The sequence below is a fragment of the Pteropus alecto genome, unplaced genomic scaffold (genome assembly GCF_000325575.1).
Source record: "Pteropus alecto unplaced genomic scaffold, ASM32557v1 scaffold87, whole genome shotgun sequence".
NCBI lineage: Eukaryota > Metazoa > Chordata > Mammalia > Chiroptera > Pteropodidae > Pteropus > Pteropus alecto.
In genome coordinates, this window is record NW_006443225.1 from 1,584,479 (window position 1) to 1,603,015 (window position 18,537).

General features: G+C 33.1%; 1 protein-coding gene across 1 annotated transcript in view; it reads right to left on the reverse strand.

The window, feature by feature from the left end:
- Window positions 1-598: 598 nt before the first annotated feature.
- TCEA1 (transcription elongation factor A1) overlaps window positions 599-18,537 on the reverse strand; it is a 35,677-nt gene continuing 17,738 nt past the window's right edge. Inside the window, exons 4-10 of the mRNA XM_006923965.3 lie at window positions 15,835-15,922; window positions 12,605-12,750; window positions 11,461-11,517; window positions 10,298-10,452; window positions 8,019-8,165; window positions 3,636-3,707; window positions 599-1,723 (exon numbers count right to left, since the gene is read on the reverse strand). Of these exons, the coding sequence (XP_006924027.1) occupies window positions 1,715-1,723; window positions 3,636-3,707; window positions 8,019-8,165; window positions 10,298-10,452; window positions 11,461-11,517; window positions 12,605-12,750; window positions 15,835-15,922 (674 nt within the window). The 3' untranslated portion in view covers window positions 599-1,714. The remainder of the gene's footprint in view (window positions 1,724-3,635; window positions 3,708-8,018; window positions 8,166-10,297; window positions 10,453-11,460; window positions 11,518-12,604; window positions 12,751-15,834; window positions 15,923-18,537) is intronic.

Sequence of the window (18,537 nt, forward strand, 5' to 3'; positions counted from 1 at the left end):
TACCTAAAACCAGCAGGCATCGCTTAATTAAAACTACTTTACGAACACTTTAGTAGTTGGGAGAGAACTTTTTAAACAGGTAAAGCAAGCTTCAATGTCTAAATAAAATGACAAAAGGTGATACAATTTAATAACAAGAAACTTTATTGAATTACAAATTTTAAAATGGATCACTAAATTTAAAAGTGGGACAATTTTAATTTTATTCTTCTTAAAATTCATTCTTTCAAAAATGTACTTTATTTTTCAAATGATAAAACAAAATATTAATCTGTGAACTGACAAAGCAGAAGTGGAATGATACCAGTGGGCCAATTCTTATAGGTGGGGTCTTAACATGGACCTTTAAATGTCGTCTCTGTATTACGTCAAGTTATTTCCAATAACAAATGAGAATATGGGAACAAAGGGGACTGCAAAGCATGTACTTAGGTCCTTCTGTAGGTATCTGACAGAATACAGATGTAACATGATAAAATGTGAACTTTGTAACAGTGGCCTTTAAGATGTACTAGAGCAAGTGTGCCCTCAGGAACCTAAGTGAAAGTCATTTTTTTCTTATCCTAACAAAACAAATGATACACACTTAAACAAAAAGTAAAACTTAATTGTAAGATCTGTACTATAAAACAAATTGCATTATAGGCCATATATTCAGTTTGTTCAACAACCTCATTCACTGTGTAACAGAAAAAGTCAGCCAATTAGACTTAGGACAAAAATATTTTCTATCGACCTCCATATGGAAAGAATTTATATAATCCTTAAACTTGATCCTTGGTCAGTATAGATTTCCAAATCAAAATCAAGTCATGAACTACTTATAATTACACTATACTAAAATGCTAATGTTTTCTTCCCAGTATGTCTTCTTATGAGGGGAAGAAAATTGCCAGGAGCTTTCATTCTCTGCCTGTGCTGGGATTTATGAAAAGCCTACTAACCTAAACAGTGTTCTGCAAAACTAAAATCCACTATGAAGTCAAACAGGTAAACAGACAACAAACCCAAACTGATTTCAACAAAGTCAAGTCATGTTTCCAAAAGTAAAATCTATTAGGAACAAGTAATAACATGTACAAGAAATTACAAGAAATGATGGTCACGGTTAGTTACAAATAAAAAAAAATATCTAATTATCCCAGACTTGTGAATATAATAATTAAAACCAATTTCATATGCTACTTCAAATATTATGTACAATTTAGTTGAGCTGCTCAAGTATTATTTGAATACACACCACAGTTGATAAACTTAAAATTATATTACCTCTCTTCTCTGTTAACATTTGCAGGTACATGCCAATATGGAAAAAAAATGTAATTTTCATTTATGTGTTAAGTGAAAATAACATTTCTACTGTGTATGTTTCAGACTGTAAAAAAGTTAAGGTACATTTCCCTTTAAGAAGGAAAAAAGGTAAAAATAAATTGCCAAAAGTTTAATTGATAAAAGTTTAATATCGATTACCTATAAAAATGAAAAAGAAATGTTTGAAACGGATACCATACAATTATTATGTAGTCTCCCTACTGATCTGAAACTACAGAAGGCATTTAAGGAAGGATGCTATGTCAAAAACAAAGACTAACCAAGGGGTGTATGTCACTTTAAAAACCTGACTTGCAGAAAACCTAGTTCCTTGGCCTAGTTTTAAAGCTAATTACAAAATCCATTTTCTTAATGGTCCAGACATTTTGCCAATTCTTCCAATTCAACAGAACTGTCAAAAAAGAAGAAATATTTTGTGAGACCTTTAAATATAGACAATAGGGTGTACCTCTTCCCCCATTTAACATAGCATTTTATAGTGCTAGAGAAAGAAGCATTTTTGAAAAATATGCTGTATTTTTCAGATATGAATAATCACCTATCTTAAGTGTTTGACTTTTCCAACTTAGAATGAGTAGAAATATATAACTAAAGAAATAGTATAAAATGTTTTAAATTAAAAACCTCTCTTCTAGATACAGACAACAGTATGTATGGTGGTTTCCAGAGGGGAAGAAGGGTAGGGGGAGGATGAAGAGGGTAAAGGGGATCAAATATATGGTGACGGAAGGAGACTAGACTTTGGGTGATAAGCACACAATGCAGTATAGATGATGTATTATAGAACTATACTCCTGAAATTTATGTTATTAACCAATGTTACTCCCATAAATTTAATTTTTAAAAATTTAAATAAAAGAACCTCCCTTATTAATGTTTTCAGATTAAAAAAATTAATTCCAAATTTGAACTTCTAGAGTAAGCCCCTTAGGCATCAGCTTTCCACATTAAACTGAACTTTCTTAAATCCAATAAGTGCTTATACTGCAAAATGCATGTATTCCAAACAAACTCAATGTGCCCACTAATAATAATAATAATACTCTATCATGTAAAACAAATCTAAGAGAGCTATCTGGAAAAGCCAGGTTCATTCAATAGGATTGAGAAAAATATGTGCATGTCCCTCTCTTGGTCCAATGCAAAAACTTTTGCCAACTCAGGATAGGAGACACTGTTTCAAATCACGAACTCTCCAATACCAGTCATCTTCCCAGTTTGTAACTGAATCTTTGTATATAATAAAATGCGTACTGGCCTCAACCTCTAAAATAGTGCCTAGGGCCAAAACTCCCAGACCGTATTTGTGGAGGATATTCCCCCAGTGTCTGGCTTTTAATTCACGTCTGATTTTCAGAAAATGCTTTAAACTATGTGAATAATTCCAAATAAACATTAGACTAAAAAGTCTATGTAAGTTTAACTTAAAAAAAAAAAAAAAATCTTGTACAAACTTAACAAAAACTAATAAAAATAGCCAGCATTTTTGGAACACCAACAATTATCAGGCACTTCAAATATATTATCTCTACTCCTCACCACAACCTGTAATGTAGGTATTATTTACATTTAATACATGAAAAAAATTACAGTTCAGTAAGGATAAGTGGCAAAGGAGATCAAAATCTATCTGGCTCCAAAGACTATATTCCTGTGTGAGCTTCTGCAAGCCCACACTCTTAACATCCTCATATCTGTTAATAATAAAAATGGTCTTAGGACTGATGTCTAATTCTCCTCCCAACTTTAAATTATATTTCTGTGGCTCAGAAAAGTCACTCATGAATGAATGATTTACATAACACAAACATGCCTATGTGGGGCTACAGCATCTAGAGGCAATACGAAGGCTTGGCGCAAAGCCTGCTAAACCGTGACTGTGCTCGTCTGCAATTCCTAAGATAAACACTAAAACCAGTGGACTGGATTTCAGTAAAGTAGAGTAATTTTTCCAGAATCAAGACCTATGAAGAGAAGTCATATATATGGATAGATGTTCTGGAAGCTCAAGAGTCAAAGCAACTGACTATAGTACATACAGAGCTGTTATGCACTAACCGCACATTTAAGGTTCAATCCTGTCATTCCTGCACCGAAACCATATGGATGTAGGAGAGTTCACACTCTATTTCTAACAGGGTACAAAGTAATATATTCCATTACAAATGCTTAGTCATGGACTCCCACTGTACTGACCAGTGTGAGCACATGTATATATTTAGGTATCTAAACAAGCTTATGAAAAGACCTGAAGAAATCATTCCACTATAAGTGTAAAATGTGAATCCAAGAAGGCACCATACCTTCCATCGATTTCCACATTCATTACAGACAACGAATGTTGTCATCGGTTCATCAGCACTACGGGTCTGTACCTGCAGCAAAAGCAAGTGACAAATATTACTTTTTATAGTACCATAAAAAGTCCAACCTAAATAAGAGCATTCTACATGAAAATATATAATAACCACAATGGCACCACAATAAAATGTGTAAGAGCCTGAAACAAGTTCAAATAAGCTAAATAATGAAAAGAATACACATTTCTAAACTTCATTTTTCTAAGTCCTTCTTTATTTGTCCTTTTTTCATGTTTAATTTATCCCAGATAAACAGGAAAATCATGTCACATACTATACTTTTTATATATAGCTAACAAATATGAAAAAATTTCATCACTAAGAAGCACAGAAATGTTAATTAAAAGATATGTCAATTTTCTTACAAATTAGCAAAGATGTAAAAATTAAGGATATTTCATTCTGACAAAAACTGCCTTACTAAAAGTTAGATAGCAAAGAGGTAAGAGCCTTAAATATCCATTCTCTGTGACCTAGAAACCTGATACCTGATCTAAGATGGTAATTAGGAATACAAAGATCTGTGAACTGTTCAACATCACTAATCAGGGAAATGCAAATGAAAATCACAGTTAAATACAACCTATTAAAATGGCTATTATCAAAGACAAGAGATAACAAATGTTGGTGAGAATGTGGAAAAAAGGGAACCCTCATACACTGTTGGTAGGAATATAAATTAGTACAGCCATTATGAAAAAGAGTATGGAGGTTCCTCAAAAAATTAAAAATGAACTACTATATGATCCAGCAATCCTACTCTTGGGTATACATCCAAAGGAACTGAAATACATATCTCAAAAAGATATCTGTACACCCATATTCACTGCAGTATTATTCACAAGAGCCAAGATATAGAAACAACCTAAACGTCCTTCAACGAATGAATGAAGTGGCATATATGCAAGATGAAATATTATTCAGCCATAAAAAAAAAGAAGAAAATCCTGCCATTTGAGACAACACAGATGAAACTGGAGGGCATTATGCTAAGTGAAATACGCCAAAGATAAATATCTTACGGTATCACTTATATGTGGAATCGTAACAAAAAATCTTATTTCATAGAAATGGAGAATAGAATGTGGTTGCCAGGGGCTGGGGGAAGGGGAAATGGGGATATATTAATCCAAGAGTACGAACTTTCAATTATAAGTTCTGAGGATCTAGTGTACAGCATGGTGACTATAGCTAGAAGAGACCTTAAGCATTCTCACACACACAAGAGTTAACTATGTGAGGTGACTGATGTGTTAATTATCTTGATTCTGGTAATAATTTCACAATATATCTGTGTATCAAATCACACTGTACACTTTAAATATATATAATTATATTTGTCAATTTTTCCTCAATAAAAAATTTGGGGATGAAAAGTCTCTGTATAAGAATGTTTGAATAGTATAACTTTATAATAGCACAAACACTGGAAACTACCAACAGGGAAATAATGAACTAAGTTAGAGTACATTCAACCTGATGGAATATCATACAGCTATTACGACGTATACGAAGGTTTTGTTAAAACACAATTAAGAGAAAAATGCTTACATTATAGTAGCTAAGTGAAAATACAGTCTTTAGCTTCAACTAGATTCAGAAAAATCCACAAAAATATTGCATGCAGCAAAATATTGACCGTTGTTCTTTCTGGATGGCAGATTAATAGGTAATTTTCAATTTCTTATCCATATTTTTCTGTATTTTCTCAATTTTCTAAAAGTAGGTAGGTACTTTACATTGATCATATGATCCAGCAATGTCACTTCTGAGTATGTACCCAAAAGAACTGAAAGTAGGGTGTCAAAGAAGAATATTTGTACACTCAAGTTCACAGCAGCACTAGTCACAACAGCCCAAAAAAGGTAGAGATAACCCCATGTCCATCAACAGATGAATGGATAAACAAAATGTGGTATTATACATACAATGGATTATTATTCAGCATTAAAAAGGAAAGTCTGACACATGCTATAACATAGATGAACCTCTATAAACATTATGCTACATAAAATAAGCCAACCACCAAAATACAAGTACTGTGTAACTCCATTTACACATTTGACTACTTAGAAGAGCCAAATTCAGAGACTGGTGGTTGCCAGGAGGTGGGAGAGAGAGGAGATGAAGAGCTGTTGTTTCATGGGTACAGAGGTTTAGTTTTGTGAGAGGAAATGAGTTCTGGAGATTGACACAACATAATAAATGTTTACTGAACTGTGGTAAACTTATAAGTGGTAAAGGCAGTAAATTTTGTTGTACGTATTTTACAACTAAAAATTTAAAAACAATAAGAGAACTCAGCAAAAATAAATGAGCTAAGATGACTTTTTAAAATTTTATCTACACAAAATTATAGACTTCTGAAGTTCTCCACTGGAGAGAATTACGGAAACCAAAGGTCTCAAAAACAAAAAAGTTATTTCTTTAAACTATACACTCTTGAATGAATTTGACAAAGCATTATTAAAGTTCAAAGTTATTCCGAAGTTTAAGTTATGGGGGAGAAGAGGAAGAGAGGTGAAGGCAAGAAACTAAATACTAACAATTCTGCATTCTGAATAATGAATATTTAATTTTAATATTAGATATATCAACACTTCAAAGATCAGAAGCTTCATGATACCCATAAACTATTAACATGACTTTTACCTGAAAAGCTCGAAGAAAGATAAAGAGCCATTCTCAAAACAGCAGCATATACTTAATATTGCTATTTAGGGTCCTAACTGTGAGGAATCCTTTGCTCTCTGGGAAAAATTTTGATCCCCTGGTGGGGCACATGCCAACCAACAGTGACACGTAACTCTTTTATACCTGTTGTTTTGCCAACAAATTTGGAAGTCTTCTGTCTGAAGACAGAATTTTTGATTCTAAGAAAATTATACTGACTTCATCTCTAGACTAGGTTCTGTTAAAAAAAGTTTTCTATCAAAGCTATTTATAATCTGATTATGTAAATACTGTACATCACTTCTATTTTGTATGTTTTAAAGATTTAACTTTTAAGTATCTTTCTGTTTATACTTAATACTTTCTACTATGTGGCATTTTTAGGATAGAAATTTTATTGCTGAGATTTTTCTACTGATTAAAAGAAAATAAAGCAAACAACTCAGAATTTTCTGAGCCCACTTTCATATGGTGATATATTTTAGTAACCATGAGTAGTATACCTCTACAAAATAAAATACTAAAATATCAAATATACAACTATAACTAGACGAAACACTTCAAAAAGGTAAAGGACTTTAGAATGGTTAAATAAAGTATACCTGAAAATGGAGGGTTATGAATCTTTGAAAAATAAAAAACGGGCATTAGGTTATTCAATGTGCTAATATGTGTTTAGAAAAATGGGAAAAAAAAACATATTCATGTTTGCATGTATATACATAAAATATGTAGAAAGCCACAAAATGAACTAGTAATCCTGGTTTACCTCCGGAAAGGGGAACCAGGCAGCTGTGCAAGCAAAAGTGGAGGGGGAACTTTCCGCTCCTAATCTTTTCTACCTTTTGGATTTTAACCTTGAGAACATATTACCTTTTTTTTTTTTTTAAGTAAAAGTTCCTTTCTACAACTTATACAGAGTTTAGTAATGTTATTTTTTTAAGTGCTTAATTTCTGTCATGCAGTAAATTCAATTTTCTAAATCTCTATTAACCTGAAATGGAACAATAAGTTATTATTTCAGGGGAAAATTTTGATTTAGCAGATTATAGATACAGCACAAAATCCTGTCTGGCAAATAAACTTAGTGACAATGATAAAGCATTATTTTCACATACGGACAATGAAAATAACTGTAACATAGCTGTTTTCAGCTGTTCAAGAATAAAAAGGAAGATTAGTCACATCATGTATGAATATAAAAGGCATCAATATGTTGCAAAAAAGGAATAAATATCTGGAAACTAGTTAAGCTACAAATATCCACACTCCATGTGAAGGAGAACAAAGAACTTTCCTTAAATTGTAAGAACCTGCCAAATAAAAAGAATGATAACCTCTTTACATACTAACCAATAATCAACTGTTTATTATCTCTTAAAGAACATGGCCATTTTATTAAATTCTATGGTATTTTATTAATTTTATTTAATTAATATACCTTTCACAGTAACAATTTCCATGAAATTATAAATATAACTTATTTTCAATTAACTGGAATCTGTTAGTATTAAGAAAGCATTCTTACACTTAAGAAATCACATCTCTTGAAAAATATCAAAGCATACTAGTAATTAACTTTACTACTTGTTTTGAAACAGGTATTGCAAACATTCTTAATATGAAAATAAGAATCTATAAAGAACCACAAACCTGTGTATAAGTACAATTCTTCTTTTTACATTTGCCACATGTGAATAAGTCAGTCTGGGTTCCACCTGTCTTGGCCATCTGATGCTCTCTGATGGCTTCTTTGGTCAAGTTTTTCCGCATCTCTTTGAGCTCATCACTAGCCATTTCCTGTAAGGAAGGTGGCATAATACACAGTTACAGGAGTGTTCTAATATATCCTGAATGCTTTTATTGCTCAATTAGCTTAATAAAAGAACCAAAATAAACTTTTAAAGTTTTAAAAGTGAGACAATATTTTTCCTCAAAGGACTCATAAGAGTTTGCTTCCTTTTAAAATTTCTCCAAATACTTGTAAGTCTGTAAGTGAAAACTAATGTAATAATTCCTTGAAGGCTTATAAACACTATAATTCTGGAGCAATGAGTCCAGTGATCTGTACCACTGCCCTCTCTCAAAAAAGAAAGAACTTTTGGAGAAATATCAGGTTCCAGTTTTGAGTCAAGAAATGCACAGGATAAGCTAGGGTCATCTTCTTGTACAAAAAACACAGAAGCTACCAAAGATTTTTAAGTCAGATGGACAGAAGAGCTAAAATGAACAAGCTTCCAGTGGCCAAAGACAGAAAAATTTCTTCAGCCATCAAAATAAATTACTGTAAAGAACCAATCCCCACTGGATAAATAAAAAGTCACAAGTCCATTCTGATGCTTAAAAAAGGAGAGCACACACATTGCGAAAAGAGCTACAAAATCTCTCAACTGCTCATTCTGATAACTATTAACTGAAAGGAAAGAATTACACATTTATCCTGCCTTTCTTATCCAAACCAACAGGGTAACCAAGCGCCCAAGTTTATAAGAGAAAGCGCTTCTTTATCAAAGAAACATAGCGAATAAATGTGAAAAGAATGACAAAATTTTAGAAATCACTATTTTACAATTCGTAATAAATCCTCACCAGTTCAGGCTAGGATCACCTGTGGATGAGCACATTAGATAAAAGGGCAATGGAGAACTTTACAATGGAGGAATCAGGCTGTCAGTACCCAAACCCACTGATCAATGTCAGTATGCTAAGAGTAGGGCAACAGGACATTATGTGTCTCCTGCTGTGCTGCAATGTGAAGCAAAAAGCACTACTTATGTTGTGTTTACGGAAAAAAAAAGTTTAACTCTTAGGTTATCAAGCCTGCAGAACTAGCTTCTGTTTTATAGAAAATGGGACAGAGAAGTTAAATAACCTCATGAGGAAGAAACAATTAATACTCTGATTTATAGAAGAAAAAAAAACCGGTTTCTTCAACAGGTCAATGTCATGAAGAAAAAAAACGGAAATGGGTAGGAGAAAAATTGCTTTAGATTTCTATACACGCGCACACACACACACACAGTCTTAAAAGACAGAACTAAAGGTAATGTGTAGACTTTGAATCTTGAAACAAAGTAAATGCACAACCAGAAAAAAATTAATATGAACTAAGTATTAGATAATACCAAGGGATTATTACTGATAGCCTTGCTGGATTTGGTGATAACAATGTCATTAAGAAAAATATCATATTTTTAAAGATACCTCTCAGTATATAAAGGTAAAAGAATATAATGTCTGAGATTTGCCTGAAAATAATTCAGAAGAAAAAAAGGATAGATGAAAAGGGTGACAAATTCTTGAAAATACTTGAAGCTTTGCTGACAGATACACAGGATTTCATTACACAACATTCTCTACTGTGTAAAAGTTTTAAATTATTTTTATACCTTTTTGAAAAATGGATTTTAAAAATATAGCAATTTTTATTAGCTATAAAGACAAATTTACTCTCTTAAATGCTTTAAGTAGGACTGCAGACACACTACAGCTATTATCTATGAAAACCCATGTCTATAAATAGCCAGCTATAAATTCCATTTTTCCCATCATTCCTTTTAACAAATAGTAAGATGTGACCAATTTTGTAGGGTTTAACCATGAAAAAAGCTTAGAGATTTCAAAGTCTGTTTGCAATTAGAAATTCAACTCTTTGAAAAGTTAAAATACTTTTGTCTTCAGACAATGATTTAAAGCAAAAATCATGGTGCAGATGCAATCACCCAAAGACCATGACAGAGTAGTGGAAGGGACAAAGTAAACAGATCCAGTTGCTGTATTTATCTAGTGTACTGTATATATAAATATATTAGAATAGATAATAATGACTTATTACATATGTAATATTTATATAGTAGTTCATGATTTAAACAGGCTTTACATCTGACATCATGGAGTCATATCATGGAAACATTATATTCAGATATACTCACCTCTGCAGTCATTCTAGCAAATAAGTCAGGAGAAATATTCCCACACAGTACATTCTTCCTTAAATTTGGATTCTTTGCATCCTTAAGATTTGATATTCTACTTCGTACTCTGTTTTTGTATTTCATGTCTGTATTCCTTATTTCTTGATATATAGGTATAGGCCATTAAGGAAAAAGGTTAAATTATAAAGGTAAGATCATTTTTTTCCCTATTCTGCCAAAATAAGAATTCCTGAAATTTCTAAGCAGCTCATAAAAAGATTCAAATTTAGATTAACAACAAGGCACTGTTCCTACCAGAGTCTTTCATTTGTAACTGGCAAGTAACACTGACTATATTTTTCGGCTGTGAATAAATGACAAATGCTTTCTTCTTAAGTTTAATGCCAGAAGCACATAACAGGAATTCAAAAAGTAACTCAGGTACTCAATCTCAGTGAGAAAACTTTTGAAAAAGAGCTTGAACTTACACAAGCTTTAACTTGTCCAAATCTGAATTCTACTACCAAGGATTCTAGAAGTCTCAATGACTACAAATTCCTTTAAAGACCTTATGAGAAGACACCATTCACGCTGGCACTGAAGCTTCATTTCGTCCCTCAACTCAGCAAGAAGCTAGTTTAGCAGATTCTTCTCAAAAGAAGAGGCCACAGCAGAGACTGAGCCCTTGAAGAGGACACTTTCTTACAAGGCTATTTCCTCAACAAGGATAGTCTCACCATCACACTGTCACCTAGATGTTCCCTGCTCCCCATACTTACAAGCAAGGCCCCACTCCCAGTGCCCTCTCCATGGTGCCCAGCATAAAGACCCTTCCCTCCAGATAATGAACTCAGGATGTTATATATGCTTTGTTGAGTTCCCCTCAAAATGTGAAACCCCACTTCACTCTTCTGGTGTCTGGGTTTTCCATGCGCTTTTGCACAACTTCAGTCAAGATGGTCCATTCTCAATTTGCAAGGCAGACTCTGTGTTCTATTTGTGAATGGCAGAAGAATAAAATGACATGAATGGCCCTCTTCTTTCCCACCAAAACAATACAATCAAGATGGAAACTATGGAAAACAAGTAAAATAAAAAAAAAAAATTCTATACAGGAAGAAAAATTTATAATTTATCTAGCAGATTACTTAAAACAATATGCATATACACACAAAGGATATCTTCCTCAATTTGAGATCCTAATTCTTCCTCATCAGCTCCGATAGCGATATAGTCATCTAAACACAGACAAAAAGACTTGTCAAGAATAAGTGACTATAACATTAAAAGAAAATCGCAATACAGAGTAAATTAAATTGCATTCATATTTCTTCAACCCTATTTGCCTTCTAAGAAGAATCCTCTTAGTTTGGTTTCGTTAGAATCCGGTCTCTTTACTACCCACTGGACTCCTCCTCTGGATTCACCTAAAGTCCACAGTGCTCTGCATTGATGACTCCTTATCCCTCAGCAGTGGGGAAGTAAGTGATTTAGCAGGCAATTCCATAAAGTCTGGTTGTTCCAGCAGAGAGTAGAGAAAGTTATAGAAAGAACTGTCTCGTCTCCCGTGACTCAGGCTTCAGTGCAAAGAAAGCATTCATTTCACATCTGCCAATCACATATATGGACACAATCAGAAGATTCCTATGCAAATATTCAAAAGGATAGGAGGAAATAAAAAGAAACTACGAAGAAATAAGAAAAAAATATATAAAAAACAGTAAAGGAATCAAAGTAGAAAGTGCAGAGTAAGGAGAAAAATAGGTTATACTAACTATGGTTCAGTATTAATAGAATTGTAAAAGATGGTAAATATTCTTATATGTGACACTTTAAAGCCAAATTTTTATATAAGAATGGATATCTTCAAATCAGAGCTCCCAGATATAAATCAAGATCTCTTTCCAATTAAAAAAGTAAAATATGGAATTATGAATACAAAACTTACAAACTATGTTACACTAACATTTAACAATGGGACCCAAATATATCATCGTTATCTTTCAGGGGGAGGGGTGAAGTAATTAGTTTGCAGATTAAATGTGGGGGAAAAAAGAGTTATGAAAAAAGTTTAAATTACTATGAATCAGCGGAAACATCCATATTTTTGAAGGAAACTCTTTCTTGGAATTACGAAGTAATAAGCAAAAGCCCTAGGATGCGCATACCTCTCTGCCTCTAGTAACCTCTATCAGCAACAACTACTCCCTGAGCTAAGCAGTGGGAGTAGTATGCTGCCGGTAGAACAAATACAGAGGTGCACATGGTGTTGGTGGTGGTCATGAGCAAAGGACTGAGCTCTGAAACAATGTACGCTAAACTTACCTCCTGTTCGAAGAGCTGCAGCAAGCATCTCCCTACACTTTAACCGTACAGAATCAGATGTGCTTGGTGCCCGAGGGAAAGATGACACGTAAGTATCTCGAGCATTTGTCTCATCCTTTCTGCTGCTTACATTGCCACTGGAGCTACTAAAATACACACACGCAAAAAAGAAATTAGGAAAAACTCAAAGTAATATCATTACTATCACTCTCTAAAAACAAAAAAAAAATTTAGTCTAAATAAATGAGATAGTATTTCAGTGACCCTTAGAGTAAAACAAAACAAAACAAAAAAACTGCCTGCATATAGATTAAAGTTAAAGTTATAATAAAGATGAGACAAGTCTCATGTCTTTTTTTAACCAACTATAACATTGAACCTTGATTCTCCTTTTAAACATTAAACAGTATTTTTAATAAAGAAATACACATTACATCTCAATACAATGAAAAGCAGAGATCTTGGTTATAAGAAGAGGGGTGAGGTGATAGGACCAGAGGATATGACAGCTTTCAATCAAAAACAGAGAGGGGAAAATGTTTGAAAAATCCTGTTCCAATTAGACAACCAATGAGTTTTACATTTAAAATACTCCCTTCAGGATAAAAACCATGTATACTGAGAAGTGAGCCGTGAGAATCTAAAAAAAAATCTCTTAATTTCTCCCAAGAAACATCAACTCGATCAGGACTGGTTAGTAATTTCCCAGCCTACCTAATCATTTCAACCACTGCTGACTGACATCTTATACTGGATCCTCATCAAAATATTCTTCTGACTGGTTTCAGTTAGCTTTTATCACATTACAGATATTTGCCATAAGCCTTTCCAAAGACTAAATCATTCACCCTCCATAGATCTAATTTGATGCATTGCTACAAGGAGATACCTCCCTGCCTTCTCTCCAAAACATAACCCATTGTCAAATTTCACAGGCAGATCACTGTGGGCAAAATGCCATTTTGTACACCTTCTAAGTTTAGTCATTTCCTTCTGTGAAACTGTCTGTGACTTCCCCCTACACTCCCCAAATACTGTCTGCACACAGGTTTGTATTATGGGAACTTTGTGTATGTTCTCTCCTGCTAGACGGGGCTTCTCAAGAGCAAAGACCAGGACTTACTTCTCTCGGTATTCATAGTCCATAGCATACCACCTGTCAGTGATAAATCAATGAACAAACTAATGTTTAAATTTCCACTTTTTAAATGCTTCAATTATATGCTTTTGCCTCTCTGTATCTGTAGCCAAACACTTAGCTTACCCACTGGAAACTGTCCAGGTGGACAACGGAGCTTTTTGTTCACTTACTTCACTATTGCTGGCCAACTTTTTACATTCTGGTGACTCCTTTGTAAGCATTTAACCACATTACTTTCTCCTTAAATTCTTATGCCTAAAATGTAAAACCCATTTCAGCTATAAGTCATTAGACCTAACATTGTCTCTTCCTTTAGACTTGTTTCTCCAATCTTCTTAAAATTTTTTTTCAGTGAGTGAGTGAGTGAAAGAGACAGAGAGAGAGACAGAGAGAGAGAGAGAGAGAGAGAGAGAGAGAGAGAGAGAGAGAGACTGACCTACCATTTTATCAGACTTCAAACATGTTAATTCCATGCTTTTGTAGATAGGCTTTATCCCTAAACTTCCATTACATAAAACTGATAAAAATATGCTAAGAAATTACTCCTCCTTCAATATCTAGTTCCAATATTTGTCTATACTTTTATATTTTATATTTAAGGCATTAAATCAGTGACTCTGAATGTCACCAGATTAGACAATTGGAACTATCTGTTAAAAAATTCATAAATTATGGCCTGTACTTTTCAAAAATCTCATGAAAGACAATTACATACATACTGAAGATCACTTTAGATAAAAAGAAACTAAAGAGATATGATAACTAAATGCACGGTGTGATCCTGAATGATATTTTGGAAAAAATCTTTTTCCCTTGCAATAAGATACTGGAACAATTTTTGAAATATGAAAAAGGTCTTGTATCGATGATAATTTCTGGATATTGACAGCTGTATTGTGGTTATATGTGAGAAAATGTCCTTGTTCTTAGAAAATATATATTCATGTATTTAGGGGCATACAGGGCATATGTCTCCAAATGACTTATTTGATTCAAAATAACATTTGTGTATGTGTATATACACACATATACATATGCATATACATACTGGGGTAACAGGGAGTTCTCTATACTAGTCTTACAATTTTCTAAAAGTCAACAATTATCTCAAAATAGAAAAACTGAATAAATTTTATTAATAACTGGTTTTTAACCATACCATTAGTTTACCTCCTTTATCATCAAATTTATTTAGTACTAATATGTAAAATAACAGTGTATGAAATTTTTTGTAGCTAAAAAAAAGATGAGTACATTATCCGTTTGGGGAAAATACTGAGAAATAAATGAAGTTAAAATAGCCTAAACCTTAAGTGCATCAAAATCACTTGAAGGGTTTGTTAAAAACATATTTCTAGAATTTCTAGAACCAGAATTACCTGATTCAGTAGTTCCAGGGTAGAGCTCAAAAATTTGCTTTGCTAACAAGTTGCCAGATTCCCTGCTCTTCCAAGGACCACACTGAAAACTATGCTCTAAATCAATGTCAAGTGTTAAGCTACAACTTTCTCCAGAAAAGGGAAACTATATTTAATCTACTAGGCATATTGCCTTTTATGTCAGTGTGCTGGTTATGGCACGGTACATTATATGTGACAGGAGTGAATAAATGCAGAGGATTCATAAGAGCTGAGAGATAATTTGAACCCTTTGTTACTGAATTTTGCATTTTAAGTTCTTATGACAAATAGCTAACCTGGGTAGAAAAATAAAAACAGAAAGGAGACTTAGATCCAGGGCAAAATAAAATAAAATCTAAAAAGAAATGTGATAAATAGAGGACTGAATCATTTGAATCCGTAATTAGTACCTCCATTGTCGATTCAAGCAGTGTGATCCCAGAGATTCCATTCAATTAAACTTGTTGAGTACAATGTAAATAATTTCTTCTATATATGTAGTGTCTTCTAACTCTCTTAATTTTCCAGGAAATCTTGTAAAAAACTTAGAATACTTGGCTATATACATTTGCTAATTCCATTTGATTAGAAAATAGAAGAGTACAGACATGGGATCATAAGACCACAGAAGAGGTGATGGTCAAGTAAAACTGATTTTTAACATAAATGAATTCCAGAAAGCAAAATACCTTTCTTCTCTTGCCTCTGGGCTATTCTGTGATGTAATTGCAGTATCTTTTTTCTTTTCTTCAGGATCTTTATCAGTTGATGGTCCATCTGAAAATTTATGAAATCCCTAAGTTGTGAACATTTGTTAAAAAAAAAAACAAAACCCACTGAACTACTACATGTTATCAGGCTATTTATAAAACAACAAAATAACCTAAAATCCTAGATTTTCAACAAGTAAATAAAATTTATGCAGGCTATTCTATTAACATATGTACTTGGGTGTTTTTCACAATGAATGCTCAGTCAGCACTCCCAAATAAACTCTCATTGGTTGGAAACCACACATTCATATGCCAGTAGAACCTGAAAGGGAAAAAAGTATACAGAAAAAAGGGAAGGAAAGAAGATGGAAAAAAATGTCAGCACTGTCATTTAAAAAATGAAAACATAAAGTACAGATAGCAATGTTGTTTCAGTAATTTTTCATGAAGTTAAAAAATTTAAGATGGTACCCAAAATACAAATAAATGTTTCAGGGGTAGTGAACAAAAAACATTTTCATAGAAAATAATTCAGGATTAATAAAGCCTACCCAGCACCTCCTCTACCTGAAGTAATATGTACAGTAATATAGAATACAGAGCCTTAAGACTTAAGGAGGTGAGCAATTAGATTTTGGGAAAGAAGGTACTCAAAATAGATTAGGCCAACACAGTATTAAAGCACTGAAAAGAAACATTCATGTTTAAATCAACCAAAACAGGCTTGAAACTGAGTTCAAAAAATGTTTGGATCTACTGCATAAATTCTGATCCCTACCTAAGTATTAAGAGCTACATAAATAATTCAACTCTCCACATCCCTTTGTATAGAATACAGAAGAGCATAGATTCAGCTGTATATTAAGACTATCTAGGTAACCTTTAAGCATACCCTCATGCTCAAGCTCCCATCCCAATCCTTTCAATCCAAATCTCTGGCACTGAGGCATGAGCATCACAATTTTCAAGTTCCTCAGATGACTAATATGCTAATCTGGATAAGGAAAACTGATATAGAGTTTGGTCCAAATTGCAATTTTTGAACTTATCTCATGAAGGTTAGGGTTAGCAAACCTGAAATACAATTCGAGTCCCCTACAAGGTAAGGTAAGCGTATGCTTTAGTTTTCACATACTATTTTACTGTGTCCCATTAGTCTCTGTAATTCGCCTGGAAGGCCCCACAAGCTAAAGATTATAGAGTATTATGAGGTAGAAAACAAATAGTAATAATGACATTAAAGTGTATAGCAAGGACTAAGAAATATTCCAAAAGTAAGAGGGTAGAAAGCATGTGAAAGGTGATAATATAACACTATCTAACAAGGATCCAGTGCTGGAGAGGAGCAGTAAACTGATCTTTACACATCACGAGCACAGTGTAAACTGGTACAATCCCTTCAGAAAGCAGAGCAATAAGTATGAACAGCCTTAAAAACAGTCCTACCATCTAAATACAGTATTGTGGGCAATAGAGCTGAGCCAGTGGAAAGTGCTCCATCTCTAGTCTCAGACTGTCTGTGATCAGCTCCCAATGCAGCTGTGCATAAGGTGCTTGATCTCTCAGTGCCTCAATTTCCTCATCATAAAATGGGGATTCCAATAGCACCTAGCACACTGGATTGTTAGTAGATTAAATGCATTAACATAGGTCATTGCTTTGTACATCTTAAGTAGTCAAAACTGTGTTAACCTAGTAGCATTAGTAAATCTTCTAGAAATCTAGCTAATAGTCTAAAGAAAAAGTTTTAATCAGAAAGATATTCATCAAGACATTATTTATAATAGCTATAAAGTTAAACAACAAATCTAACAGGCAAATGATTAAATGACGGTAGTCATCCAAGAGATTATTTTGAAGCCAATAAAAATGAATTATGATGATGGAAAAACCAAAAAATTTTCATTAAAAAGGCAATATAAATATATATACACATGCATACATACACACACACGCATACACACAGCATAAGTAAAATTATAGCTGAAGCAAAATCCATGCACCAGGAGAAAAAGACAAGAAATGCAACAAGATAATAACTGATGGTTATATTTAGAGATAGACTTAAGGATGACTTTTTTCCCTCCTCCAGTCCCCAAATTTTATTTAATGAACATGTAAATCTTTTAAAGTAAATAAAAATGTTTTAAAAGGAGAACTTGTACTGGAATTAGATACCTCTAGTAAATATAAATGTAAAACTTCTTTAAGATTAAATGAGCGTACTGTAACGTCCATTCTTTTCTTTCATGCCATGTAAACCATTTTTCTAGAAATAAAAATGCATGTATACGGTTCTCGATCAACTTTCTGTGACTAACTTTAATTACCTTAGAATATGGAATTAGATTCAAAATTTAAATGAACTACAAACACAGAGTTTCAGTATGTCTTTAAAGGCTAGGCTTTTTTAAAAAAGCATTTTATTTTGAAATAATTTGAAACCTGCACAAATGTTGTAAGAACAGTACAAAGAAATTTATTCAAATTCCCTAATTGATAATGTTTTGGCATACTTGCTTCCTCATTCATTCATTCACATCCACACACACACCATCATGTATACACATATTTCTTTTGAACCATATGAAAATAGGAGACATCATGCTCCTTTATTCCTAAATATTTCACTGTGTATTCCTTAAGAATAAAAAAATTAATTTATATAACCATGGTAAA